The 26,589-nt window shown below is 41.9% G+C and overlaps 2 protein-coding genes across 2 annotated transcripts in view; one reads left to right on the forward strand and one right to left on the reverse strand.

Annotated features, from left to right (window-relative positions):
• The first annotated feature begins 60 nt into the window (after positions 1 to 60).
• On the forward strand, positions 61 to 13,158 carry NUDT6 (nudix hydrolase 6). Its single transcript, XM_076337264.1, has 5 exons — positions 61 to 220; positions 729 to 932; positions 5,739 to 5,794; positions 8,868 to 8,922; positions 12,518 to 13,158. Exons 1-5 carry the CDS (start codon positions 61 to 63, stop codon positions 12,904 to 12,906), a joined length of 864 nt encoding a protein of 287 aa, XP_076193379.1. The 3' UTR covers positions 12,907 to 13,158.
• Positions 8,282 to 26,589, reverse strand: part of FGF2 (fibroblast growth factor 2) — a 37,423-nt gene continuing 19,115 nt past the window's right edge. Inside the window, 2 exon segments of the mRNA XM_076337259.1 lie at positions 8,282 to 13,592; positions 20,545 to 20,648. Of these exon segments, the coding sequence (XP_076193374.1) occupies positions 13,407 to 13,592; positions 20,545 to 20,648 (290 nt within the window). The 3' untranslated portion in view covers positions 8,282 to 13,406.

Below are 26,589 nucleotides of genomic sequence, written 5' to 3' on the forward strand. Positions count from 1 at the left end.
GCACCGCCCCCGGGGCGGCCGCTTCCCGCCGTCCTGCCCGGCTCTGCCCTGCGCAGCGCCATGGTGAGGTTGTGGCGGGCGCTGCGCCGGGCGCGGGGCTGGGGGGCCCTGGCGGCGCTGCGGGCGCGGCCGGACAAGTTCGGGGGTGTGAGCGTGGACCTGGCCGAGCTGCGCCGCCCCCTCCGCCTGGAGCGGGCCGCCTTCGGGCGGTGGCTGCGGGGCAAGTGCCGGGCGGGGGCCCCCGGGGCAGTAGGGCGGGCGGGGTGGGGGGCGGCGGGTCTCCCCGTGGGCCTCGGCCCGTGAGTGAACTCCCTTCAGCCGCCTCCGCTGCGCTGGGCGGGCAGTGGTCGTCACCCTTCACGCACACAGCAGCGGCCGTGTGGTGGAGGGTGTTGGCAGAGGCGGTGGAAGGAAGCAAAGATCCATTTCCCTGGGCCTTACGGCAGATCCTACCATAAAAGCCATCATTTTATGTGTAAACGCCGAATCGTACCACATAAAATGCCGAGCTGGCGGCGGCGCCTCCTCTCCTCCTGTCGCTGCTGACACATTTCTCACACCGATGGTACTTTGACCCTGTGGTAAATGAGGTGAAAATACAGACTTTCATGCGTTAATCCGGGCTGTCGTGCGCAACAAGGTTTAAAACCAGAAGGAGCAAGGGCAAGGGGGGTCTCCGAGTGGCGGCAGTGGCCCTTCTACCCTCCTTACCTTGCTCTCTCTTGCAGATGCGGTGGCCCAGTGGCGGGAGGAAGGCCGCGTCGCCGTCTGGCTGCGCGTCCCCATTCTCCAGAGCAGGTTTGCGGCAGTGGCCGCTTCACAAGGCTTTGCTTTCCACCACGCTGAGCAGGGCTCGTCCACCTTGACGCTGTGGCTAGGAGAAGGGCCCAGCAGGCTACCAGGCTATGCCACCCACCAGCTGGGGGTTGCAGGTTAGTTACAAAAGCAGTTGGACCCACAAAAAGCCTTTTGAACAAGCCCTTGGGACCAGGTTCAGTAGGAAATCGACTGTTCCTCTGCACAACCAACACATGAAAACCAGCTGCGTACTGTTTGGGTAACTTTACAAAGTGAAGCGTGTCATTCATGAATGCTCCTGTACAACCGTGTGTGTTGCTAAAAACAGGCCAATAAAGAGAGAGGTTTCTCAAATGATTCCAGTTTGAGAAAACGGTAAACAGCTCGGGGAGAAGAAAATGTGGTCCTGAAGCTTTAAAATTTACCTCACGAATATTGTTTTTAAACACCATTTTGAGAAACACATCTTGGCTTTCACCTCACAGTGAGAGAGGCAGGGCTTCAAGGTTCAAGCGGTTTTTTAAAAGTAAAAAAATAACTACAGACTTCTTAGAAAAAAATCATTTTTCTGCTCCGTCCTTAATGTAGGTGCTTAATATATGCATCTGCCTAAACTATGCTCAAGTTAAGGTCTATAAATGGGGCAAACTTGACCCAGCAGGGATTGTTCAGGAGCTAGCACAACTGTTAGCCTAAACTACAACAGTCCGAAAGCTGCTCTAAGCTGTGCCTAGAAGTCCGCAACCCAAACAAGTATATTTTACAAACAAACAAACATCTGAACACCATACTCTTGCCCATCTAGACCTCCCACAACCACAGCTGGAAAGGAGTTGCTCTAAAAACTGAGGAAATTCCCAAGGAACTAGATAAGATGGTGTCCCCCTTTTTTTGATACAGTGCAGTACAAAGAACTGATGATGAATCAGCTTGAACTCAGCTTCACCAAATTTGAATGTTTTTGCCCTCTCTCTCTCAGCAGTCTTCCACAGATGTGCAATTACCTGTCCCATCACTCATTAATCTCCTGTAATCTGGAGTAGTACCAGTACCCTCACGTACTGGTAAAGGCTATATAACACTCAGCAGTTAGCAGAGAGACAGCAAATCTCTCCGGCTACGAGCTTGACTGGTTTGTCCTTGGCTTGCAGGGACGTTAATTCTTCACCAAGTGGTGTTAAGACCCATAAATAGCAATTTGAAAAACCTAATTAGGAAGGACTCATAAAAGCTGGATTATTCTATGTAGCAGCAGGTCAGGGGAAAGTTAAGTTTGGGAAAAAAAAAAAAGCCTTCAGTTACAAAACGGTGCTACTACTATCGGTAGTGGGGAGTTTTCAGTTACAAAGCCAGCAGAGGGCAGCGTAGAAGCTGAAGACAGGCTTGGATTTTTTTCTAATGGACATGTTAGAGCATGTTTTCTTGAGGTATGAAAACCTCACCATTAAAATATGTGGCATTAAACTCGAGTAAGATAATGCATTCTCCTAGCAAAAGCACCGTGTTCCTTCTTATGGTTATAACTTGCATGTTTGAGGAAACATGACTAACTGAAAGGGGATTTTTCTGAAGTAGGTTTTGCATAGCTGAAAGTGCTATTTTAGAAGAAAATCATGTAATAGATGTGTTATGACCCTGACGGTTATCAGGAAGGACTTAATCTAAGAAAAATCATAAGTGTGAAAAAGTCTCAAACATTTGAAAATACGAAAAATGCACTTTCAAAGCATAATTTGCTGTTGTACTTTGAGATAAACACTTTGCACTCTGCAAGTAGGAAAAAACTTTGAGGAAAGAAAAAGTTTCATAACTGCAGGTATATGGATTTCATAATTTATTGCACAGATTTAAAAATTGCACAACGTATAATGTATGTATTCTTTGCTACCACTTTTCAAACCTGTACATTTTTATTTGTTACTGGGAGTTTCTTTAAAAGAGGTAAATATAAATACAGTCCCTTGAGCATCCTGAAAATAAAAAGCGAAGATTTTGAGAGCGGTTTGCTAGCCTGCGGGAAGTCAGTACAGGGAGCAGACAACAGGTAGCGAGCCTGCATTGCCAAGTAGACCAGCAGCTGGTTTTCGTCCTGTCTGGAGTTTCCCACACGGTGAACGCTGCGCAGCCAGGGCTAGTGCCTCAGCATCATGCAGCCAAGTGATGACAAAGGTGTGAATAAGCAAGGTCAGGTCATATTTTGCCAGACTAGATCAGAGTCGCCAAGCAGAGAGTAGCAAATGTTACTCATTGGGCTTGGCCATTATTGTTTAGAAATAGTGGAATATGTGATGTGTCTTCCAGCTAACTTACTGCATCCCTTTGTAGGCGGCAGGATTTTCCAAGCATGTAAAAGTACAGAAAAGCTTCTGGTATATGAAATGATTTAAGATGTTTTGGAAAAGCACTTTGAAAATTCTCCACCTCCTAGGAGGAAGTGGTCTGCCATCCAGAAAGTGACGTGTTTGTAAATATGCCACATAACAATGGCATAGGAAGACAAGTTGAGGAAGGAAAGTAAAAGGAGAGGAAGAAATGTAAAAGTCATTCTCTTCTCCCTCACGTGTAGTATAAGCCTTACAACACGGCTGTTATTTCCATTGCTACCTGCCTTAATCTAGTTGTTGAAACAAAGTCATTGGAGTTGAAGAGAGAGAGGGGTCTCCAAACACTCATCCACACGCATGATCATCAGCCTTGGCCAGTCCTGTTACTTAAGGAAATGTGTAAAATGAGCAGCTGCATAAATGTCAAACTGCACAGGAAGATGGAGTTAGACAGGTTATGATGGTCCAAGGAATCAAAAGTGATTTAAAAGCAGTTCCCAAGTTGTTTTACAAAGTAATACCTGTTCCTGTCTGCTGATGTTTACAACGCAAGCAGTTATGTGTGCGCTCATTACATGGATGACAAGTACTTTTCATCTCTGAACATCTTTTCATACATGTTTACATCAGTCATAAATAAAACAGGTAGAATGAAGATATTTTTCCCCTCCATTACTCATTGACTGAAGTTGTCTAAGGGATTTTTTTTTTTCCAAATAATTTTCTTAACCTATTTCCCGAAAGACAACATTCAAAACAAAGCAGTGTTGTGATAGCGATTACTTGGTTAGGTTACAAGTGTAAACCTTTCCAGAAAGTCATCCTGGCCTTGGATGATTTAAAGCTCCAGGTACCACATTTGTAGCAAGAGGGAGAGCTTTTAAAACCACAGTTCAGAGCCTGCGTCAAGCTCTGATCTCACTGATACTAACCAGGTGTGGCCCAGCGAGCTTCAGCAGAGGGACTCCTGAGTTACACTTGGGAAAATGAGACCAGACAGCAAATCCCGGTAGTGTTTTTTCTTTCTTCTTGCTTTGGATTTAGGTATCATCTAGCAGAGATTGTGGACATCTCACAGGGAATTTCACTGCCAAAAATTACATTCACAGGCATCGATTTCTGGGGAACAGAGGAGAGAAAATGTTCTTTCTGTTTGATTCAAACTGCAGTTTCCTGTCTTCAGCTGTCCTCCTTGGTCTCAGCAAACCATTTGGCTGAAGAATGTCTTTTCTAGAAAATAATCCCTGTAATCACAGTATGCATCAAAGTTGCTCCTGCTTTCCTTTTGTTCCCTCTTTTAATCAGTACAGTACTTGAACCTGGACTGCTAAATATTTACAGGAAGAATGAAATCATAAAGTCACAAGCCATGGGGAGGCAGATACGTGACTACCCTCTTAAAGCACGTCCTTTGACATATCTTGAAGGAAGATTGGTATTTCATCTTTTAAATATTCCTCCTACACATAAGTCTGCCGTGTATTATTAAAAAACAGAGTATTTTGAGCTGGACACTCATTCCTTAATAATTCCTTTCTGTGGAAATACTTCCCCATAGCATTTTAAATGCGTATATCATCACAGATCTGTCCATATACTCTTCTTCCTGCTGTAAAATTATATAAGCCTTTTTTTATTACCTACTAATTTGAAACTATGCATGACTGATGTGGAAAAGAGCCTGGTAAGTTGTACCACTGTACTCATTCTGCTCACCACAGTGCACTTCAAAATCTGAGAAAAATATCTGTTTTAAAGGGAAGACATTTTGAAAGTATGACCAATGAGTGTGACATGATGATTAAACATGAAAGCACTTGGGTTTTAAAAAGTAGGAAAACTTGTAATCTGCAGGAGAAAGTCATGGGCTGAGCATGAGGACACAAGGAAAAGCTGAACTTTTCGGTAAAAATAAAAAAAAATCAGGATGCATGAATCAAGTGAAAGTGTCACTTTTCCACTTGGAAGCAATGCTTTTTGATTAACAAATTGACTCAGATTACGGTGCAGTTCCTATCATGAGTTGTTAGCTGGGTAGTACAGTATGACTTTATAGTCAACCAGCTGAACATTATCAGTATAGTCAGCCCATTGAGTACTAAACCTTGTGTGTTATGAACCAGCAAACACTCGGGCCAGAGTTTTGTCATGAATTTCGCTGGAGAAGGGTTCTTGCCCATCGTGGCTACTCGGCCAGAGTCACTGGAAAAATTCTGTTATTTGAGCAAGATTACAGGCACAACTCTGCTGAAGCAAGCAGCTTTGCTAGATTATTTGGAAGACGTCTTGATCTTGCATTCTTTAGTTCTGATAATATTAACACAAGCGAATTATTATTTTCATTTCTTGTCTAATCTGGAACTTAAATGTGGGAAGTATTTATCTTGGTACTGCTAACTTTGAATTTTTATACAGGATACTTAAACTTTTTCGTATTTTATTGTGTATCAGTTTTCTACCAACAAACCACTTTCTGTGATTCATCCAGACAAATCTTGCTAACTGTAAACTGAATATCATTAGGGTTTGTCATGCTTTATCAAAACATGTTAATTATGGTTGTTAAGATTGAACGTAGTTGTCTAACACTTAATCTTTTTCAATACTCTCTACTAGGTGCTGTTCTAGATGAAAGCGCTGGAAAGGTGTTGGTCGTACAAGACAGAAATAGGGTAAGTTTGTTACAGGATTACAAAACGGAGAAGTTCATTTAGATAAGCCTACTCCATAGTATAAAACAAAGATCTTTTCCTTTTCATTCCAGTCCAAAATTGTGATAGTTAACTTGTGTGTGTCTTGGAACACATTATCAACAGATTGCTGTATTGCATTTGAAGGAAAAAAAAAAAAAAGAAAATCAACGGCTTTGTCGTTAATTATAACTGGTGATTGAATCAGTAGAATTAAGCATCCTTTCTGCTTTGAGTTTTCTGTTTTCTCCTGTAACTGACCCAAGAATCCCTGATCTTGTGGTTGGATCCATGCAGACCTCTGGAAAACCCCCACGGCTCAAAGCAGATTTTGGGAGAAGGATTCTGGTTTTGTTTGGTTTCAAAAATTCCAGGCATATCTGTGGCTTTAAATAAGCAGTAACATGGTTGGCCATGACCTGGAGACCACCTTTGTACAGCAGGTGTAAAGATCATTAATTTCTCGCAAACTGAAGTGCTTGACCTCGCTACTGAGAATGCCAAACCAGAGAGTATTAGTGTGGGGATGGTGGGTCGTGTGATGTGGCTTGAGGTAACCAAGCATCCATCACTGCTAATGTCTTCCAGCCTCTATCAGGCTAACCTAGGTTTTAATACAGCAAGTGCAGAAAGCTCACTAGCTCATTAGCAGTTGCCTGTGCTATTCCATTTAAAATATACTTAGCTTCCATTATGCTTTCATTTGCAAATTAGAAGTGTTTCTAGTACAGTGAGATTAACTGCAATTTTAACATGGAAACAATCAAAACTTACATACGCTAACTGAAGTATACTTGGATCCATCATTTTCATTTTATATAGTTAAACCTATGCCAGAATCTCACTGGCTACATTTTTCTGTCTTTCCTGAAATACCTACTAAGAGATTTCTTCTCAGGACCCAAAACATCACTTCAGTTCATTGGTAACTACAACACAGTTCATGAACTTCAATGAAAGGCTGCTTTCGTAGACAGGTTCAATCATACAACATGTTGAATTTGTAACACGAGTTCAGAGGAAGAGAAACACCCTTTTCTTGTTTCCTGTAAACTACTAATTTTATATTTTTACTTACCGTAAAGTAAAATTTCAAGGACTTCTCTATAGCAGGACCTTCAGGCTTACATTCAGTAATTACCAATTAAAGCATAAATCCAGCACGCAAGCTAGAGGCTCCAAAAGCGGTTCCAGTTCTAGCAAGTCTCCAGGAACAGAACAGCGCATTGTAGGCTTTAGAAATACTATCTTTATTTTTCCTTTTATGCACAGAGAAATTATAAAACCACATGTTTACCTTTTAGTAAATACCTTAACCGGGTCTCAAAGAGTAAAAAAGGGAAACTGCATATTCTGCCTATTTAGAAGGAAATAGTAGTTTCCTAAGCCCAGGAGGCTTAAGGTTTAACTTCTTAACACTGTGGTTTTGTTAAAGCTCACCCAGAGCCATTTTAAGTGCAGATATCTCTATCCAATTTTACAGTGAGACATCAGATGCTCTATTCAGGTTCTAGGTCCAATTCCATAGTCACCAGACATTACCTCCTTAGCCTCTGGCCCCAAAACACAAGAGGACCAGCCTGGCACCACTCTTCCCTCTGGCTCATTCTGAAAAGTGGGATGGGTATATTCCAGGTCAACCGTTTCAGCTTACCTTTCCAGAACAAAGCTGACACCTAGCACAGTGAGTGAGGAAGGTGAAAGGAAAAAAAAAAGATTTCCGACTCCCCTCTTTACAGCTCTCTTTTATTGAGTGAGTAAAATTAAGTATAAAAACTGAAGTGTGTGAATACCCATACGTTTCTTATGCAGTGAACAACTAAAATATTTCAGTGCAAGCAAATTGGCTCAGACAGTGTCTGTTTCCCACTTGTCAGTTCCACCACTCCTCTCCCTTCTCCTTCCCCACGAAATGAACAATTGCCCCAAAATGGTGACTTTTAATACAAATGACGTTCTGAAAGCTTAAAAAAAAAATTAAACAGCTAGTGGAATTTTAAGAGCTGTTTGGGTTTAATCATGAAAGGACAATTCCACAGCACACAAAGAAAGATTTCCAGGAACTGAAAGCAAATCTGAAAGCCCATAGACAAATATATGTATTTTCCATCTGCAGTATTTTTAACCTATTACTTTAAATTCCTATCCAAGCTCTTTAAGAGTGCCCAGAAGAAAAAAACATTTTCCAGTGTAGTCAGTGGGGTTTCAAATGACTGGAAAGCACACAACTTCCCTCTCTATGCTGCGTGTACAAGAAAAGCTACCTCTTTTTTTTTCAGAGTGTACCTTTTTACTGCGTTAATTTTTAATTGAAGGTTAACTTCTTCCTAAATAAACTTCTAATAAGGAAAGAAATAAAAAGAATAGTACATAGATGTAAAGGTAAAGCCTACAAATCTTCATGCATTTGCAAGAGGTGTAGGAGCTGGGACTCCTTTACCAGCATCAATAACAGCACCAAGTCTGCACTTCACTTTCTAAGTACTGAACTTTATTGCAATTCAATAAATGCTTCTATATATAAATCACACACGAGGCCTCAGTTTTTGTATTCCATGAAAACAAATGACAAGTTACACTAAATGGTTATTACAGACACACAAAGTCATCTTAAAGCCAGTGCAGTACAGAACAGTACTACAATCATAATACCTGTTTGTAAGATTAAATATATACACATTTTTTAAAAGCCAAAACCACGGAAGTGGAATGCATTAGTGATTAAATATAAGATTATATAGTCTATAGCAGCTTTTTTTAATATTCAACTACTCTATCTAGTTATCTAGCAGCAACGTTGTCTAATGACTGTTAGACAGTTTGTATTTTCAATCAGTAGATGTTTTGTTCCAATATTTCATACAGACTGTAGATATCTCTGATCATCACGTTAGCAAGAACAAAGAAGTTCCTACTTAAAGCCTTACTGACGTTTGTAAGAGTAATTACAATACTGCAACTTAAAAAAAAAAAGTCACATGTTAATTGTCTCCTTCATATTAGAGAGTACAAAACAGGCTGCATACTTCATTAGTATTTTTTTCCTCCAATACAGACTCTAAATGCGTGGAAATTTCCAGGAGGTCTGTCTAATCCAGGCGAAGACATTGGTAAGTCCTAGGATAACAGGTCAGACGTCAACAGAATTATAAAGACATTAACAGTACCGAAATACATCGTGACCCACATCACTCCTGTGACTAATCACTTCTTTGAATTAATGGTGAATAGATGAAGTGACATGATCCCATGACCTTAATGGTAATGGGGTAACATTATGTTGTTCAGGGCAGAGAATTGTATTTGCAACATTTACCCTTTTCCACAATTGCTCTTAAATGAGTGCTTGAAGCCAACTTACTTTTTGTAGGCTTATTGGATATGCTGTAGTATGAGCCAAAAGTGCAGAGGATTAAGGTAATCAGTATATAACCCAAATAAAACTGAAACGGCGAGCTCCGGGCTCACACTGGAATCCAGGGCAGTGAGCTCAATGATGTACTGAGCAAAAATTTCCAACTCTCCATTTTTATGTGCAAAACAGAAATAAATGGACTTGCTTCCTTCCACCCTTGTTCATTTGATTTGCTTAGACTAAGAGCTCTTTGGCACAGGACCAGCATTAAGTGCAGCGCCTGAGTCTTGTGGGCACCTACTTTCAACCAGAGACATGAGGCACTTCTGTATTAAAAAACAATGCTGGTTTGAGGAAACCTATCATTTCTATCCGGCGCAGCACAGGTGATGATGAACACTGCTGCAGTTATGTTCAGAGGTGAATGAACAAGGGTGTTTATGAAGAGGTAGGAAATTGTGCTTTTTCTCCTTGTATCTCACCCCTTAAAATTATGATCCACAGACTGGTTAATTCTTAGTTTTACTGCAGTTACTAGGTAGGTCGTTTTCAAAAGTTGCATTTGTCACATTAATTTTAGCCCCACATCAGTATTCAGATACGAATACATTCTTCCAATAACTCAAATGCAGAACTCAAAAATGTTGCTCAGAGCAGTGCAGCAGCTCTGGCAAACCGGGTGTTGAGCCCAGGTTTCCTGACTGTTTCATACCTTAGAAATATCTACTATTTTTAGCAGTCTTCCTACAACAATGTGTGGAGGGCTTGTATTCCAGTTCATTATTTCAATACATGGAGAAAGTTTCTAGTTAGCGGGATATGGCCGAGTTGTAGTTTTCATAACTCATGAATCACATTTTAAGTCTTTTTGTCGAACAAAGATAGAAATCAAAATTATTTGCTTGACAATGCAAACACATATAACATAGTGAAATGGATTCACGTTTTCAGAAGAATCCCAAACGCCGTGTTTGTTGTCTAGCCAGGCTCCCTTTCACTTCTAGGAGATACCAGAGGGATTTTTGTACTGAGGGAAAAGAATGACCAGCACTGGCAACAGCTTCCCCAGAGGAATACTGAGTAAGCCAGTGGCCATCCCTCAGATAACAGGCGAGATTATGGCTGAAGCCTGGATGTAGGTATTGAGAAACCCCTGGGAGGAAACAAGTCTCTTACAGCTCCCCTCCTGCCACTACTAAACTACATAATAATAAAAGTTATGATTCTCCGCATCACATCTTAATATTACAAGAAGATATAAATTAGTGAAGCATAAAATATAATAGAGCTTAGTTTTACTTTTTTTATCCTTACATCAAACCTTATAAACTCACAGTCATTCAAGGGACTAAATTTCAAATTACAATTACAAATTGCAATTACAATGCTTGAAGATCCTGTGATTATATGAAGTGACAAAATATATGGCTGCCTACTTTAATGAGTACAAACTGACTCGCGCAAGTAATTTGAGTAGTTTCATAATGCAGATTAAGCAAAGTGCACACGTTTTTTTATTTGAATATTTCTGAAACTCAAGCCCTAATGCTTCTTCTAGTTTAACTGTCATTATATATTTTTTTATATATATACATATACATTTAAATAAAAGGGAAGAAGAAAAAGGCACTTTATCTAAAAGCAAAGCTCAAAGCTTAAATGAAATCCCTAATTATTTCACTTTTCTCACCACAGCCTGCCTCAGCATTCCTCATCATCTCAGTTGTTTACTTTCTTTGACCACTTTTGCATAATACAGCCCCTTGCCTAATAATAAAACCACTTGCCACAGGAAGTCTGCTTCACAACCGCTATTTTAAACCAGAGGACCACAGAGGCCTCTCTGCACAACATGAAATGCAGTCTCCTCAGGGGTCAGTAATGGTAAATGACTATCTTCCCTCATGTACTTCTTCCCCATACGTAGTAGCTTTTTAACTAATTAATACTGTAACAAAGTCACAAACGTCAATGTTCTGCAGACACCATGTATTAACGGGTCTCCAGTCCCACAAGGACCTCTATATACTCGGTGTAAACTTTACACAGCTCGTTCCATTGCAAGATGGAAGTTGAGCTGAGGCAGAAGTATGTGCAGAATCAGGGCCATTACCATATAGTTGTTCGGCCTCTGATGGATAAATCATTTTGTTTATATATTGCTAGCCACTGTCTGTCCTGAAATTATTTCCAAGATTTGAAACTACTCCTAAAATGTCTGTTTAGTTCACCTCCGACATGTCAAGATGCAAGCTTCCATAGGAAGGCAAATCTCTACAAGGTCTTATAAAATGTATTTTGCTTTTGGAAGTAAGCCAACACACCCAATTTCTTACTGAAAATGAACTAGCTGAAGCAGGTAACATCGCAAAACACCTATATGCATTTACCACTCAAACAAGACACAACTGTGAGTTTACATAGATTTGGGAAAAGCTGGTATTTCACCTACCAGTAGTTACCCCAGGCAAGTAGGATTTGACTTGACTACAGTGAAACTGCAGAATTTGGGGAAATAAGTGGAGTATCAAAAATCTCATTTGGGCTCTTCAATTTAAGCTACCATTCAAGAGAAAATTCTTCTCTTTTGAAGAGTACCGGATAGACGGGCAATTCTCTGGCTGTAATTGCAGTACACAGACCTTCTAGACCCTTGAAGTTATGGCTGCTTTTGTCACGAGGAATCTTAACTTTGGTTGATGTACACAAAATGTACATGTGCAGCATGGATGCAGCATGTCTTCTGCAAGAACAGGCTACATGCTATGCTGGTACCATGGCATATTTCAAATGTCACTAGACACTTCAGACACATTTTGAAAGGGACTTGGTGACAACTTCCACTTTCTGCAAACAATAGTTTCACCCATTTTGTTACAGCTTGTGGCAAAGTGCAATGAAACTAAGGGACTTGATCAAGTGATCTGACATACAGACAGGTTTCAGCTGCACAGGGTCTGAACCTGACACTGGGTAGAAGCAAGGAGAGAGACGGGGGCTAAGATTCAAAGGACTGAAGAGAGGGTGCAATGTGATCTTGGACTGAGAGATCAGTGGAGCCAGCGACTGTCAGAATGTCCGTTTCAAAACCACACCCTGTACGGTATTATCGAAAGTTTCTTACTTTCATCATTTTGTAGGACATACACAAGAAAGGCATGTAGCAGTTAGTTTTCTTCAGGGACCAAAAAATCAGCTTATCCTTGTGTCAAAACAAATGGGCTTACATTCTGAAAAGCTTATGAAGCAGAACAGAGCGCGCTTTGAGTTAGAAATTTTCCATGACCAAAAGGTTAAAAGAGTGTTAAGCTATTCTTGTATGTATTGTAAGGATTGCTCTTTTCACCTAGGAGACACAGCAGTTCGAGAGGTTTTCGAAGAGACTGGCATTAAGTCAGAGTTCAAGTCCATCCTAAGCATAAGACAGCAACACAAACACCCCGGAGCCTTTGGGAAGTCGGATATGTACATCATCTGTCGCCTGGAGCCCTCCTCCTTCAGCATCAGCTTCTGCCAGCAGGAGTGCCTGAGGTGTGAATGGATGGACCTCGATGAGCTTGCTAGGACGAAACACGCTACTCCCATCACCAGCAACGTAGCTAAACTCCTGCTTTACGGATACCGGGAAGGGTTTGATAAGATTGATATAACCATGAGAGAGTTTCCAGCTGTCTACACAGGCCTGTTCTACAAACTGTACCACAGGGAGCTGCCCGAGTCCTACAGAAACATTACATGATAGCAACACGTTTCACATTTCATTACATTAATAATTTAGAGTTATTATTGTAGTGTTATTTAGACCATATTAAAATTATCTATGGACTTCTTTTTAGGTAATTATTAGAAAGTAATTATTTACTCTATTCTCTAATAAGCTCTAAAGGTATAAATTATTTTTAAAGGTAAATATTGCTATAAGTGTGCATCAGATTTGTTTTCCTTTACTCTGTAAAGCAAACATAAGGAAAATAAAATAGCTCTACATAGATACCTAGCAGAAGTATTATTGATCCTGAAAATACATTTTCCAAGTAATTTTACCTCCACGCACACTGGCACAATAGGTTCAAAGAGCAATATAAAGACAGTATGAAACATTCATCTTTTAATCTGGTATCTGCAAGAGTAGTTAATATCAGCAAATAATTGCTTCTGGTTTTGCTGCTTCAGAGAGGAGTAGGAGACTCGACGTCTTTCGTGTAGTGTGGCATATGTGCTCGGAATCCGCCATGGAAATCAGCTTTTAGCAGACATGGGAAGAAAAAGGATAGCTTTCTGTCCAGGTCCAGTTTTTGGTCCAGGTTTGTACTGTCCAGTTCTTTTCAGTGCCACATACCAATCAGAGTATTTCCGTGATCGGTAAGTGTTATAGTTATTAGACTCCAATCGCTCAAAAAAGAAACATTCTTCTGTTGCACATTTCTAAGAGGGAAAAAGAAAAGGATTATTGATACTCCATCACAACACATCAATTCTTCAGATTCGTGGGACTAAGGTACCGAGAACGGAAGTTAGCGATACATTCGGTTTTAAGAAATTCATGTTAAATGTTTGAGGTTTAAAGAAAGAGTTATTGTTAAATATCGTTTTTAACTATGATTTATTTATTGTCTTTAACACCAACCAAGCAGATTCTAGTTTGTTTTCACTGTGTAATCCTTTGTTCTGATCTGAAACTCAGCCAAACAAGTGAAGAGCCCCTGTCCCTTGGCACGTACCGACAGATCCTGACTTCCAAGCTCGGCAGTTTTGCCATCTCATCCTAGGTTACAATTTAACCAAAAAGAAAAGCAGGATGTAAGAGAAAAGGGAGTATTTTCCTTGCCTTCCTCAAACCGACCTTTTTATCAGTTTGAGAAATAGCATGGCACAGTTTCCGCCTTTGCCTGTTCTTTTCTAATTTTGAGGTTTCACCTTCCTAAAGCTAATTCAAGTCTGTATTTGTAGCGCTCTGAAACAGTGGCAAGCCTGCACCTGTTCAACTTTTTTTAAAATTCAAAACTCTTAAAATAATTTTAAGAAAAGATCAGACCTGGCAAAGAGGTCTATTCCACACAGAAGCCAAGCATACTCTACTGGTGTTTAGAAGTGCATCTATGGAATTATTCTGCTTCTGAAAGTAAGTCTTCAAAAACAACACCACCTATGTGGAATTAACATGCCTTCACACCTACAAATAAAAAAGAAGGTGGTTCTTCACACAACCGGTAAAAGGCGAGCTGTGGAGCTCCTTACTGTAGGAAGTTACCGCTTCCCCCAGCTTACATGGATTCAAGTCACTTTTGGACAAGTTCATGGAAAAGAAATTCACTGCAAATCTACTAAATAGGGAAAACCCATTCTTGGCTGAGAAGGCCCCGAAGCCAACATTGTGTTGGAGGCTGGGAGACCGATACAGGGAATTACAACATATGTCTTCTCTTACACGCTGCGTTTGATCACCATCAGAGAGAAGATGCTCACCTGCACTTAAAGCCCTCAGAAGGTAAGCCTGCCATTAATGCATACAGCGTGATACACTTTCTTCCGCGCATCTCTGCAGACAGCAGAAACCACTGCTCCCTCGGGGCGACCACACTGAAGAGAAAGAGTCTTCATTTTCAAGTGATCCCATTCCTATCGGTGAGATCATGTAAGGTGGGCATCGTCCGTTGCAAGACTTTAACCCACACATTTTCCTGGATAGTTGTTATTGCCGGGGGGACTTAAAACCAAGCTAATTTAACTACGACTAGTATTTATAGCTGTTCACAGTCAAGAGAAAACAGGAAAGTTTATTCACTTTCTGAAATCCACCACCAAGAAACCACATGGTTCCTCTGTATCGAAAACGTAAGAGGACGTACAAACAGCTTCAAGGAAGATCTCATTCTATAGGAAGAGGATCGCTATTGGTGTTTAACTGCATTCATCCCAAGGCACAGTCACAGCAGCAGAACCCGTCAGTGGGTAACACTGCTCTCACAGCAGTCACGGTGGCAAACCTGCCTGCAGAAGCAGCGCTTTAAGCAAGAGAAATTATTTTCTCAAATACAAAGATGGCAGAAGTTCAACACCGCAGGAACTTACTGGGGAGGGGCACTTTCTTTTCATAGATGCCATCTGTCAGTCCACCAATTCAGTCATACTCATTTACCCAGAAAATTTTTGGGAATGCCAGAGGAGGAGGAAAGCTAGTCATTAAAAAGCAAGCATGTAAAAATCTTGGAGAGGAGACAGGGAATGTGAAGCAATTCCCTAAACGAGCAGGCTACTCTTTGTTACAATCTTCTGTTAATATTCATGAATATATAAAGTACCCAACTAGAACTAAAAAGTCAGCTTGGAACAACTACGCTTCATACAGTATGCACGAAAACACACAAGAGAAGAGTAACTCCTCACACATGCCAAGTTTCTGTAGCTACAAGCAATTAAATCATTCAAATGCAGTCTGGAATAAAGCGATCTGTCTCCAAACATATGTCTTCAAATAGAAGGTTTTTTCCTCCACTTCAACCATGTTCAGATACAAATTTCAGTTTCTAAGGAAAAGAATTTATAAGAGAAAATCCACATGCAATTTCTCATTTCTGTAACTCACTAATATTTTTACATTTCAAATAGCAGGAATCAAATTGACAATTTGCGTATGATTTGTATTTTAAATAATCTTTCTCAAGATAAATCATATTTTAATGCCTTTCGTTCCAGCAATGTGAAAACAGATGCATTAATCATCTCAAGCCACAGACCCAAGCCTGAAATGGATTACAGCAGCCTTAAGAGGGCACAGAAACCGTATAAAGAAAAGAAGCATTTAAGAACAAAACCAAGCTTTAAGCAGAGCTTAGGCAAGTTCAGTACAATTGCCCAAGCTGGAAATTCTGGCAAAGAGACCGTCGCAGCCGGCTCACACCTCGCCTTCACCTCCTACCCGAAGCGGCGGCACTTCTGGAAGCACCGAGACAGCGGGCAGCGCGCTTCCCGGGCAGTCCCCAGCGGGTACGGCTGTGGAGCTGGGGAGGTAGGTCAGATGCCTAACGCCGGCGGGAACCGAGTCTTTACAACCTCCGCTAGGAAGGAAATGGCTTCCACAGTGCGCCCGTGGTGAATTTAAGCCGCCACTGCAAGACCCCACGTACAGACGAAAGGCATATTCACCACGACCCCCTCTCCTACGCACTAAACCCACAAAGTAAACACAATCACAACTCAGAGAAACGCATCGTTTTTATTTAGCCTTCCTCGTATCTCTCAGGTTTAAAAAGTAAAATTTGAGATTAAAATTGAGATTAAACTCCTCAAACAGATTTTCAGGCAATTTATGGGTGTTATAAAAAAAATAATCAAAAAAGGGTGAAAAACGAAAAAGATAAAAAGGAAAAAGTTTTGTGGTTTTTTTTTTTTGTTTTTTTTTGTTTTTTTTTTACATTCATCAAGAGATTTTGAAAGGTGCCATGTGATTTGCTCCGGACACTTAAGTCCTTATTTCTCCACAAAGCAGACGAGATACCAGTATTTTCCTACAGTACATTGCCAATGTAAATATTTTGACATAAAAGTAAACATTTAGGTGACAAATGATAGTTCAGGCTTCATGAACTATGTATTCCTTAACATCTGCCAAAGGCGACATTTTGGAAGCTGGACTGCTGTCCAGCAGGAGTTGGCCACCGCGCTGTGAACCTCGGCCCCTGGAAAAGTCCTGGATATCAATGGTTTTCTTAAATACGCTTTGGTCTAGGCTGCATTCAGAGCGGCGATCTGGCAGTGAAAGCTTTTCACAGCACATCGTGAAATACCTGAACTCTACAGCCCTTCGTGAAAAGGATAAAGGAAGGGAAAACACCTGGGGCAGTGACGGGGAGCGAGTGCCGCTCGGCGCCTGCCCTGCCAGCAGTCAGTATTTTATCAGCTGCCAAGCAAGACCTCCATCCAGAAGAAGTCTGAGAGACTAAATAAAACGCTGAGTGCAGGAGTTTTTAACGTTAGCAATGTTGGTCGTAGCCGTGCTGGTACTACGGTCTGCCGTGTGCCACCGCTTACAGTAGCCAAACCGTAACGACCGCCGAAATCCTCAAGGTGATTCACCCGGGGCAGATTAATTGACCGAAAGAGGCAGCAACTTCCTGCGACAAAGTTCTTCCTCCCTTATGTGCACAGCCAAATGCCACCCACTGATTGATTTTTTGGTGCAAACTGCATCTGCCTTAGTATGACGTTATGCCAATTAACTAGTTTTGACATTTTGGACTCAGATTAGGAATTAAAATTCCTCAAGTTTGTTCATTCTCAAAACTGAAACCAGAGGGTTAACCTGTAACTATCACAGCAGATGGACTATGACCCGAGAAAGGTGATGATCGTATTTAGCCTTTTCTAACTACGAAAGGGCCAGGAAATGAAGGTTATTCTCACAAATATTCTTGTACCACAATTTTAATCCGTAACATCAAAAGAGAAGAATTTCCCTTCAAGTCCTTCAGTCTGGCAAAACCTGTCCGGTCATAGTGAAACCACATAAGCATGACAGACAGAACAAACAGGTCGTATCCTTAAATGACAAATTATTTCTCGTGAAATAGAAAAGTTAGTCAAAAGTGCAATTCTTCCTTTCATGGGAAATTTTGAGAAATTTCTTCGTGAAATGAAATAATCAAACACATTTAATTCCATAAAGTGAAAATATTTCATTATTATAATTAAATGAAACCGGAAAGTCAAAATGAGCCATTTCAGAAGTGAAATGGTTCAATTTTTCCATTAAAAATCTGATGGAATAGATATATTTGTGCAGAAATGTTTTTAGTTAAAACAGCATTTTCCAAGGGGAGGTTTTGACTGGCTGCATTAATAACCAGCCATTTCCTTCAGTGACTGAACGGGTAAAGATTACCTCTCCCCCACAACAACTGGGTCTATTTGTAAACGGAGAGCATGAAACTGCTAAATTAAAAGCCGTATCATCCAGCTCTCAAGACAAGAACGCGATCCACTGCACCGCCACGCAAATCACCAGTGTAAGCAGTGATATGCTGGCTATGCAATAGATCATTTTGCAAAACCCAACTCGGAACAAACCATAAAGACACATCTCAACAAAGTAATTACAGAAACATCCAACTAGATGAAAAACAGGACTGAATAATAATTTGCGAAAGTATTTCTGAAGATGTTGCTACATGTATAAAACAAGGACACTACGCAAATTGATCCTTGACCCTGAAAAGTAATAAAAAAGAAGAAACAAAACAGATGTTACAAAGGACAGAACAGTACTTGAGTGACTAGTGGATTAGAGAACTAAATAGGTGTTCAGAAATTGAAGTGCCATAATGCTTTAAAAGAAATAACCAAAGGTTTCAGCAGATACGAATTCACGCGCACTGACGAGGTCACTTCACCGCAAAGATTTCCAGCATACGCTCTTTCAAAGCTCTCGCTGAAACACAACACTGCTCAAACTGAAAAAGAAATGCTGGCAACTAGGAACAGTTTCATGAATGTGTTTATAGGCAGAAAACACTAGAGGCACAACTGGCCACAAACGGTTGGAAGCCATAGTACAGAAATCCTCACGGAAAAAACACTGCCTGTGCGCTCCAGAAAATGATCGTGAAATTGCAGAAGTATTCACTAGGCTGGCTGAAGAACAAAATCTTAACAGTAGAGAGTTTTCACCTATGAATAGCAAAAATGAAGAGCTGTAGGAAGTAGTGTTTGCAGTAAACACAATTCGAGTAATAGCCGTTTCCAGAAACAAAGCAAAACCAAAACAAAGGTTTTATCAGCTCAAGTGAGAAGCACAAAGCGACCCAACTTTACCAGATTTTGAGAGCGCAATTCCGAGTGAATGGCGGATACTTTCCAAGCACATCGCCTCACAAGAACGAAGCAGAGAAAACTGCTGCATATAGCTGCAAGGGAAGCATGTTCTACAACCAAAACCCACCATGCAACAGTAGGTTGGAAGTCCCAAACATAAACACCCCCAGGTGTTCGTAATTTTACAAATGGTGCTGAACACCCCATTTTGGCCATTCGCTGTCGCTCAGGGTAAGGAGGGCAATTTGAACGGGAAGCCGAATGCCACCACACCAGCACCACAGGAAATTCCCAATTATCCTTAATGCAAGAACAGCACAGTGGACTACTCCTCACATTTTCTTCATCTGAGCTGTCACACGATACCCGAGTAAGTAACGCTGTCACTTGAAACAGGTTCTTTAACTGTATTCACAGGCATAAACAAAACGGGCTTCCTGGAGCCAGGGACGCGCGGTGCTGAGGAGCACACCAGGGATCCCTGCTCGTGTAAAACTGCTGAAGTGTTTTGTTTGCCTTCAGACTAATTTCACTTAGGCAGAGCAGAACCGAGGGGAATCGGAGGTAATTTCTGCAGCCCTTGGCACGGGTCTGTCATTAGCTGCAGTTCAGCTGGGGTGAGGAATTCACTTTATTATTAACACCTGTTCCTAGTGGGGACTCGCACAGAAGCTGAACGGGGCCGTGTTCAAGATACTAAAGCATCAGGGATTATCTCAACCTGAAATTCTAGTAGGATGCCCTACGGTGGTACTTCACAAGCGCTGAAAGTTTGTCTGCACTGAAGGTTGTAAATATGGACGAGAGATTTACAGTGTCTACCTCTCCTAAGCAAAATGAATGTAACTGCAGCTCTTAAAGCAAAATTTATAATTTAGCTCTAGGAGACCTTACTCATTTTCAGAGTCTGCTAAACATATTGGCTTTAAAACACAGTTAAAAATTAAGCTGATACCAATAAAATGCATGGAGTTTAAAACTAGTCTCATTAGAGACTAGTTCCATTTGCCTACATTTAATAACTTTTTTTTTTATCATGACATTTTCAAAAATGTTTTTCTTGCCAGTTTTCTAGTTTGCAAGTATACATGACCAAAAAACCTTGATTCTTTACAAAGAGGAAAATGAGAAAACAATATATGCAGATTACTATCAAAAACATAACAGTCAAAATTTTAAAAAAATTGGCTTTGCTTCCTACTTTAAAAGGGTCTTTACAATCACTTTATGTGAAAGTAAGTGAAAGAGGAAAAAAATTACTCGTGGGGGGAAAAAAAAAAGAGAGACTTCAGTCTTCGTTTGTTCTTATAATTTCCTTCTACACACGGTCACTGTGATTTTTCTCTCTCAGACAGGCCACTCCAGGTAAATTTTGCAGCTTCTAGGTGAGGGCAGTCGTACCCATCTCTTCCTAATTCATAGTTCAATGAATTGACAAAAGTCACACGGAGCTAATTTCTCCCTGATAAATCACACACAGAGAAGTTGAGTAAGTCCTGCTGGAGGAGAGGACCTACCAATACAGAGAGACACAGACAGAGATAAAGATTAAAAAACCGCTGCTTACCAAGGCCAGCAACCTGCCATCCTCCTTCATAGCCAGAAAGCGATTTGCACTTACACCTTTGATTGACACCACTCCTCTTTCTTCTGCTTGAAGCTGCAGCTTGACTGCGAACAAAAAAGACAAAAGTAAATTTTCACAGCCATCGCGGTATTTCAGCACTTGACAGCGAAGCCTACTGCTTCAAACCTAAAACCAGAGAAAGACTGAGCTTCAGCTTGCAGCGAAGACAGTAGACTTTTGACCTCTAGCTTTCCGATCCCATTTTTCATCAAAGAAAATGCTTATTACAAAGTAAGTAGCTATTGTCCAATTGGCAAAAATAAGCATGCGTTATTCTTCTATCTTCATTTCACAAAAAAGCAATTTAAAAACCCATAAAAATTCCTTGAAGGACCACTTACGGCACGGTCAACCGCTCAGAGAAGATGGGAATTTTTCATGGCAATTTTCTTACGGAGGTATTTCTTAATGTTTATCGAACAGCATCGGACACTGAATGCATGCAATTCTATACAGCTAGATTGTCAGAGGCATGAGTCTGGACTATGATTAAGACCATTCAGGACCGTATCACTCGCTAAATGTTCTAGCAGTTCCCAACGGAAAAGTTTCCATTAGTTTACATCATACATCCAACAAGGGGTTAGAATAAACAGAAAGAACTGCAAAAGTAGATGAGGATAGCAAAGACACGAGAAATGGTGTTATACAAATTAGGAAGATGAAAAGTGGGTTTATTTGAATCAATTATTTTAAAAAAATGAACAGTCATAGAATCATAGAATCATAGAATCATTGAGGTTGGAAAAGACCTCTAAGATCATCGAGTCCAACCGTCAACCCGACACCACCATGTCCACTAAACCATGTCCCTAAGCGCCTCATCTACACGTCTTTTAAAAACCTCCAGGGATGGGGACTCCACCACTTCCCTGGGCAGCCTGTTCCAATGTTTAACCACTCTTTCAGTAAAGAAATTTTTCCTTACATCCAATCTAAACCTCCCCTGCCGCAACTTGAGGCCATTTCCTCTCGTCCTATCGCTTGTTACTTCGGAGAAAAGACCAACACCCACCTCGCTACAACCTCCTTTCAGGTAGTTGTAGAGAGCGATGAGGTCTCCCCTCAGCCTCCTTTTCTCCAGGCTGAACAGTCCCAGTTCCCTCAGCCGCTCCTCATAAGACTTGTTCTCCAGACCCCTCACCAGCCCTCGTTGCCCTTCTCTGGACACGCTCCAGCACCTCAACGTCCTTCTTGTAGTGAGGGGCCCAAAACTGAACACAGTATTCGAGGTGCGGCCTCACCAGGGCCGAGTACAGGGGCACGATCACTTCCCTACTCCTACTGGCCACACTATTTCTGATACAAGCCAGGATGCCATTGGCCTTCTTGGCCGCCTGGGCACACTGCCGGCTCATGTTCAGCCGGCTGTCAACCAACACCCCCAGGTCCTTCTCTGCTGGGCAGCTTTCCAGCCACTCTTCCCCAAGCCTGTAGCGCTGCATGGGGTTGTTGTGGCCGAAGTGCAGGACCCGGCACTTGTCCTTGTTGAACCTCATACAGTTGGCCTGGGCCCATCGATCCAGCCTGTCCAGGTCCCTCTGCAGAGCCTTCCTGCCCTCGAGCAGATCAACACTCCCACCCAACTTGGTGTCGTCTGCAAACTTACTGAGGGTGCACTCAATCCCCTCATCCAGATCATCAATAAAGATATTAAACAAGACCGGCCCCAGTACTGAGCCCTGGGGAACACCGCTCGTGACCGGCCACCAACTGGATGTAACTCCATTCACCACAACTCTCTGGGCCCGGCCATCCAGCCAGTTTTTGACCCAGCGCAGAGTCCACCTGTCTAAGCCGTGAGCCGCCAGCTTCTCTAGGAGAATGCTGTGGGAGACAGTGTCAAAGGCCTTGCTGAAGTCCAGGTAGACCACATCCACAGCCTTTCCCTCATCCACTAGGCGGGTCACCTGGTCATAGAAGGAGATCAGGTTGGTCAAGCAGGACCTGCCTCTCATGAACCCGTGCTGGCTAGGCCGGATCCCCTGGTTGTCCCGCTCATGCCTTGTGAGCGCCCTCAAGATGAGCCGCTCCATAATCTTCCCCGGCACCGAGGTCAGGCTGACAGGCCTGTAGTTCCCCGGATCCTCCTTCCGGCCCTTCTTGTGGATGGGCGTCACATTGGCAAGCCTCCAGTCTTCCGGGACCTCCCCCGTTAACCAGGACTGCTGATAAATGATGGAGAGCGGCTTGGCGAGCACCTCCGCCAGCTCCCTCAGCACTCTCGGGTGGATCCCATCCGGCCCCATAGACTTGTGAGTGTCCAGGTGGCATAGCAGGTCATTGACTGCTTCCTCCTGGATTACGGGGGGTTCATCCTGCTCGCCGTCCCCGTCTTCCAGCTCGGGGGGCCGAGTACCCTGAGGATAACTGGTCATGTTTGTTTGAAAATCCGTAAGGTCATATCACGTAGCTTTTAGCTACTGCCTGTGAATTAACACAAAGTCTAAACTGATTTTTCTAGCTACAAATCAAATCCAGTAGTTTAGATTAACACACAAACGTTTTCCCCTTTGCCGACGGCTTGTTTCAAGCTATAAGCCAAAAGTGGCCTCCACCTAAATCCAGAAGAGCCGTTTGCTCTTTTTCTCCTTTATTCTTCCCTGATTATTCCTGTCATTGCATTCAGAATGAGAAATGAATCAAGCCTTGAAGTGGCTGAAACAGCGGAGCCAGGAAGTTGCATCTCCGCTGCATTTCAGCCTAACCTTAACAGGAGTATCTGGGACACTGCACCTCAAAGTGCAGGTTTTTGAACCAGTGGCTACTCAGGAGGGGGAATACTGCGATACAAGAAACTATACCAAATACCATAGAAAAGTCCACCAGATACCTTCTACACGACTTCCATTTCTTTTGAGCCGCAAATACCTAAATGCTGTGTTGGAACTGCCATTTTTCTGGAGAATAAGGGAAGGAAAAGGAAGCAAAGTACACGTTGTCCTAAACCATAGAAGATCCTGTTCTATTCCAACCATTTTTAGAACATCTCCCTCTGACAATCTAACTTTATTTAAAGCATCACTTAAAAAAGGGGAAAAGGCCCATACAGCAACTCATATGAGCTCTTTGGACTGCTTGCAGCTTGACATGTGGTCCTTCCTCCGCCCCTTCACAGAAAATACATGCCCACTCCCTGCAGCTCCATCCCATTGAGCCAGCTTGCACAGGCAGTACGATTCAATCCCATTTCTGCTAAAAACAAACACAACCATTTCAGCAGCAGTGGAACAGAAGAAATTGGATCTCCCAAAATCCCTAGGTTTTCCTCTATTCTGGATGGCCATTATTTCCAGTGAAACCCGTACCTGCAGACTCTCTCACTTAAAAAAGAGCAATTAAGAGCGAGCCCAGATGAGTACTGTGCTTCTGGGCAATACTGTGCTTTCATCCACAGTTCCACTAAACGGGGATTTTTAAGAGCAACTGTACTTCCATGACAGGAAGCAAGATCATGGCAACACGGGCATCAAAAATGAGGAATAGCTGAGAAACAGCTTCTCACCTTCTTGGGATGCATAAAGACAAAGACGACTCTCACCAAAGAATTGAGCAGCTAAAGAAGGAACGAGCAGGATGTCGCAAGCCAGTACTGTTTACGTGTCCATCAGGTGTCCAAACGAAGGATATGACTCATCTGGTGCGAGACTATCAGTGTTTCCAAAAATGAACTAGACTGGAACTTCTCCTTCCTTCTGCTTGTCATCCCAGAAGTTATTTTGGGAATTAGTTAAAAACATTTTCTGTTTGAACAGACTATACAGAGATCTGACCATGATAAAAGCCCAGCTAGAGGAACCGACAGCTGTGCTCCATTCACTCAGACGTTCTCAGCCAAGGACTCGCACCAGTTTGTGTTTGCCCATTTCTGTCTTCGAAGGGTTCTTGAGAAACACATCCCTGGTTCCGTACAGCAAGACTGGTATTACAGCTTAGTGGGGAAAGTCGGATGGGCAATACGGGTATACATCATCTCAGACACGAGCTTCGTTCACCTACCTGCTTTTGTGGAGTATATAGTTTTTTCTATTTAATGATGCAGTTCTAAAAAGCTTGACCTTTTAAGCCACCAGAATAAATGCTTGAAGCGCGTTTGGAGCGGGAGCATCTCTTGAGATTCAGAGGGAGTTTGCTGCTTATTTTGCTTTTTGTTGTGGGGAAAAAGATTTTTGCAATACAAATGAAAGCTTTCTTGGTTTACTTCTGTTGCTCCTAAAGACAGGACTGAAGAAACTCCAACAATAAGAATACCAGGAACATGAAATCTTTAGGATAATTGCTGCAAACCCTTTTTTAAGCATTAAAATTATTTCATCTGATTTTTCCCCAGATACAGACAGACATGAGTAAGAGTTGCTTGTAAATCCACTAATTTGTATACACAACTGAAGCCATATTAATAGAAATGCTGCACTCTAAAGAAGATAAAATGGTTTCTTATGAATTGTGTCTGTTGCCATTTTGCACAAAGGAAAGAAAAAAGAGAAACCTCTCATAATTCACTAATAACTCCAGACTTCCAAGGAATACAGAAACCTCTGCAGTCGTAAAAAGTTAGGTGAAATGTTTAATTTCATCCCAGAATCAAGTATCCAAAATACAGCCCTCCCGAGTTACTAGGCCAAAATCAGACTTGTGAACAGCTTCAAAAACCTTCAGTGCAACTCCTTGCCCTCTGGGGAAGCAAGAATGTGGAGAAGTGCTCTGGGCAGGAACTGGGGGAAATGGACTTTTGAGATGTGCCCAAGCATACAGCTTTCACCGCACACTTAACAAGAAACAGCTGTGTGAAATAGCTGAAAAGTAATATTAATTACTGCAGTACAGACTTCTTATGCTTCGTGACTTTCTCCTGACAAAAAAAGCACACCAACTCCTATGGCATCATACCGGGCCAAAAGTTCAGATTCCATAAAAACAAACTTTTACTAAAGGTTTTTAAGGCCTGTAAAAATATTTGTATAGTTTGGAGAAGCTTGTGAAAAGCGTTACTCTTTAAAAAGGAGAAGGAGGAGAAAAAAAGAAAGAAAAAGAAAAAGATTTTCCTGCAGAGTTTGAAAAGTGCTGCAATACTGAAAGCCCCAAAAGCAAGATCAGCTTCACTGGATTTTCCTCTCTAACTCGAAAAACACAAGACTAAACAGAGCCAGAACAGTACTGTAAGTTTTTCAGGGTTTTTTTTCAGGTTTCAGCGTTATTTCATGGCTTTATTAATGCAAGGTAAGTATCTGCCGCAGTGTTATGTTGATCTGGAGATGCCAGCATACAATACAGCCTTACTAATCAAACACATTTTGACCATGCAATCATCACCAGCAGCAACAGTTTTAGGTTTAGCTCAATGCAACTTGGCACAATCGGTCAGAAGAGAAATGTAACACTTGACAGCGATGATCCGTATCTTTTGCAGCCTTTAGGTCACCAATAGCAACAGTTCAGACACGGACCATCATTTCAGATCTACTCGTAATATTTGTTTTCGGCATACATGAACCTCAAAGCCAGATCCATGAAAGGAAATTAATTAAGAAGTTTGTAATCCAAAAAAGTAGCACAGATTGTTGTGAAACAGCTAATTAATTAACTGAGGGCCAAAAAGGCACATTTTTACCAGTTATTCTGGCAGTCCTTTGGGAGGGCCTCCCTCTAGCACGGCATAAGTTATTTCACTATTCACATTCATAGAATCATAGAATAGTTTGGGTTGGAAGGGACCTCTAAAGGTCATCTAGTCCAACCCCCCTGCCGTGGGCAGGGACATCTTCAACTAGATCAGGTTGCTCAGAGCCCCGTCCAACCTGACCTGGAATGTTTCCAGGGATGGGGCATCCACCACCTCTCTGGGCAACCTGTGCCAGTGCTTCACCACCCTCAGTGTAAAACATTTCTTCCTTACATCTAGTCTAAATCTACCCCCCTTTAGTTTAAAGCCATTCCCCCTCGTCCTGTCACAACAGACCCTGCTAAAAAGTTTGCTGCCATCTT

The sequence above is a fragment of the Aptenodytes patagonicus genome, chromosome 4 (genome assembly GCF_965638725.1).
Source record: "Aptenodytes patagonicus chromosome 4, bAptPat1.pri.cur, whole genome shotgun sequence".
NCBI classification, from domain to species: domain Eukaryota; kingdom Metazoa; phylum Chordata; class Aves; order Sphenisciformes; family Spheniscidae; genus Aptenodytes; species Aptenodytes patagonicus.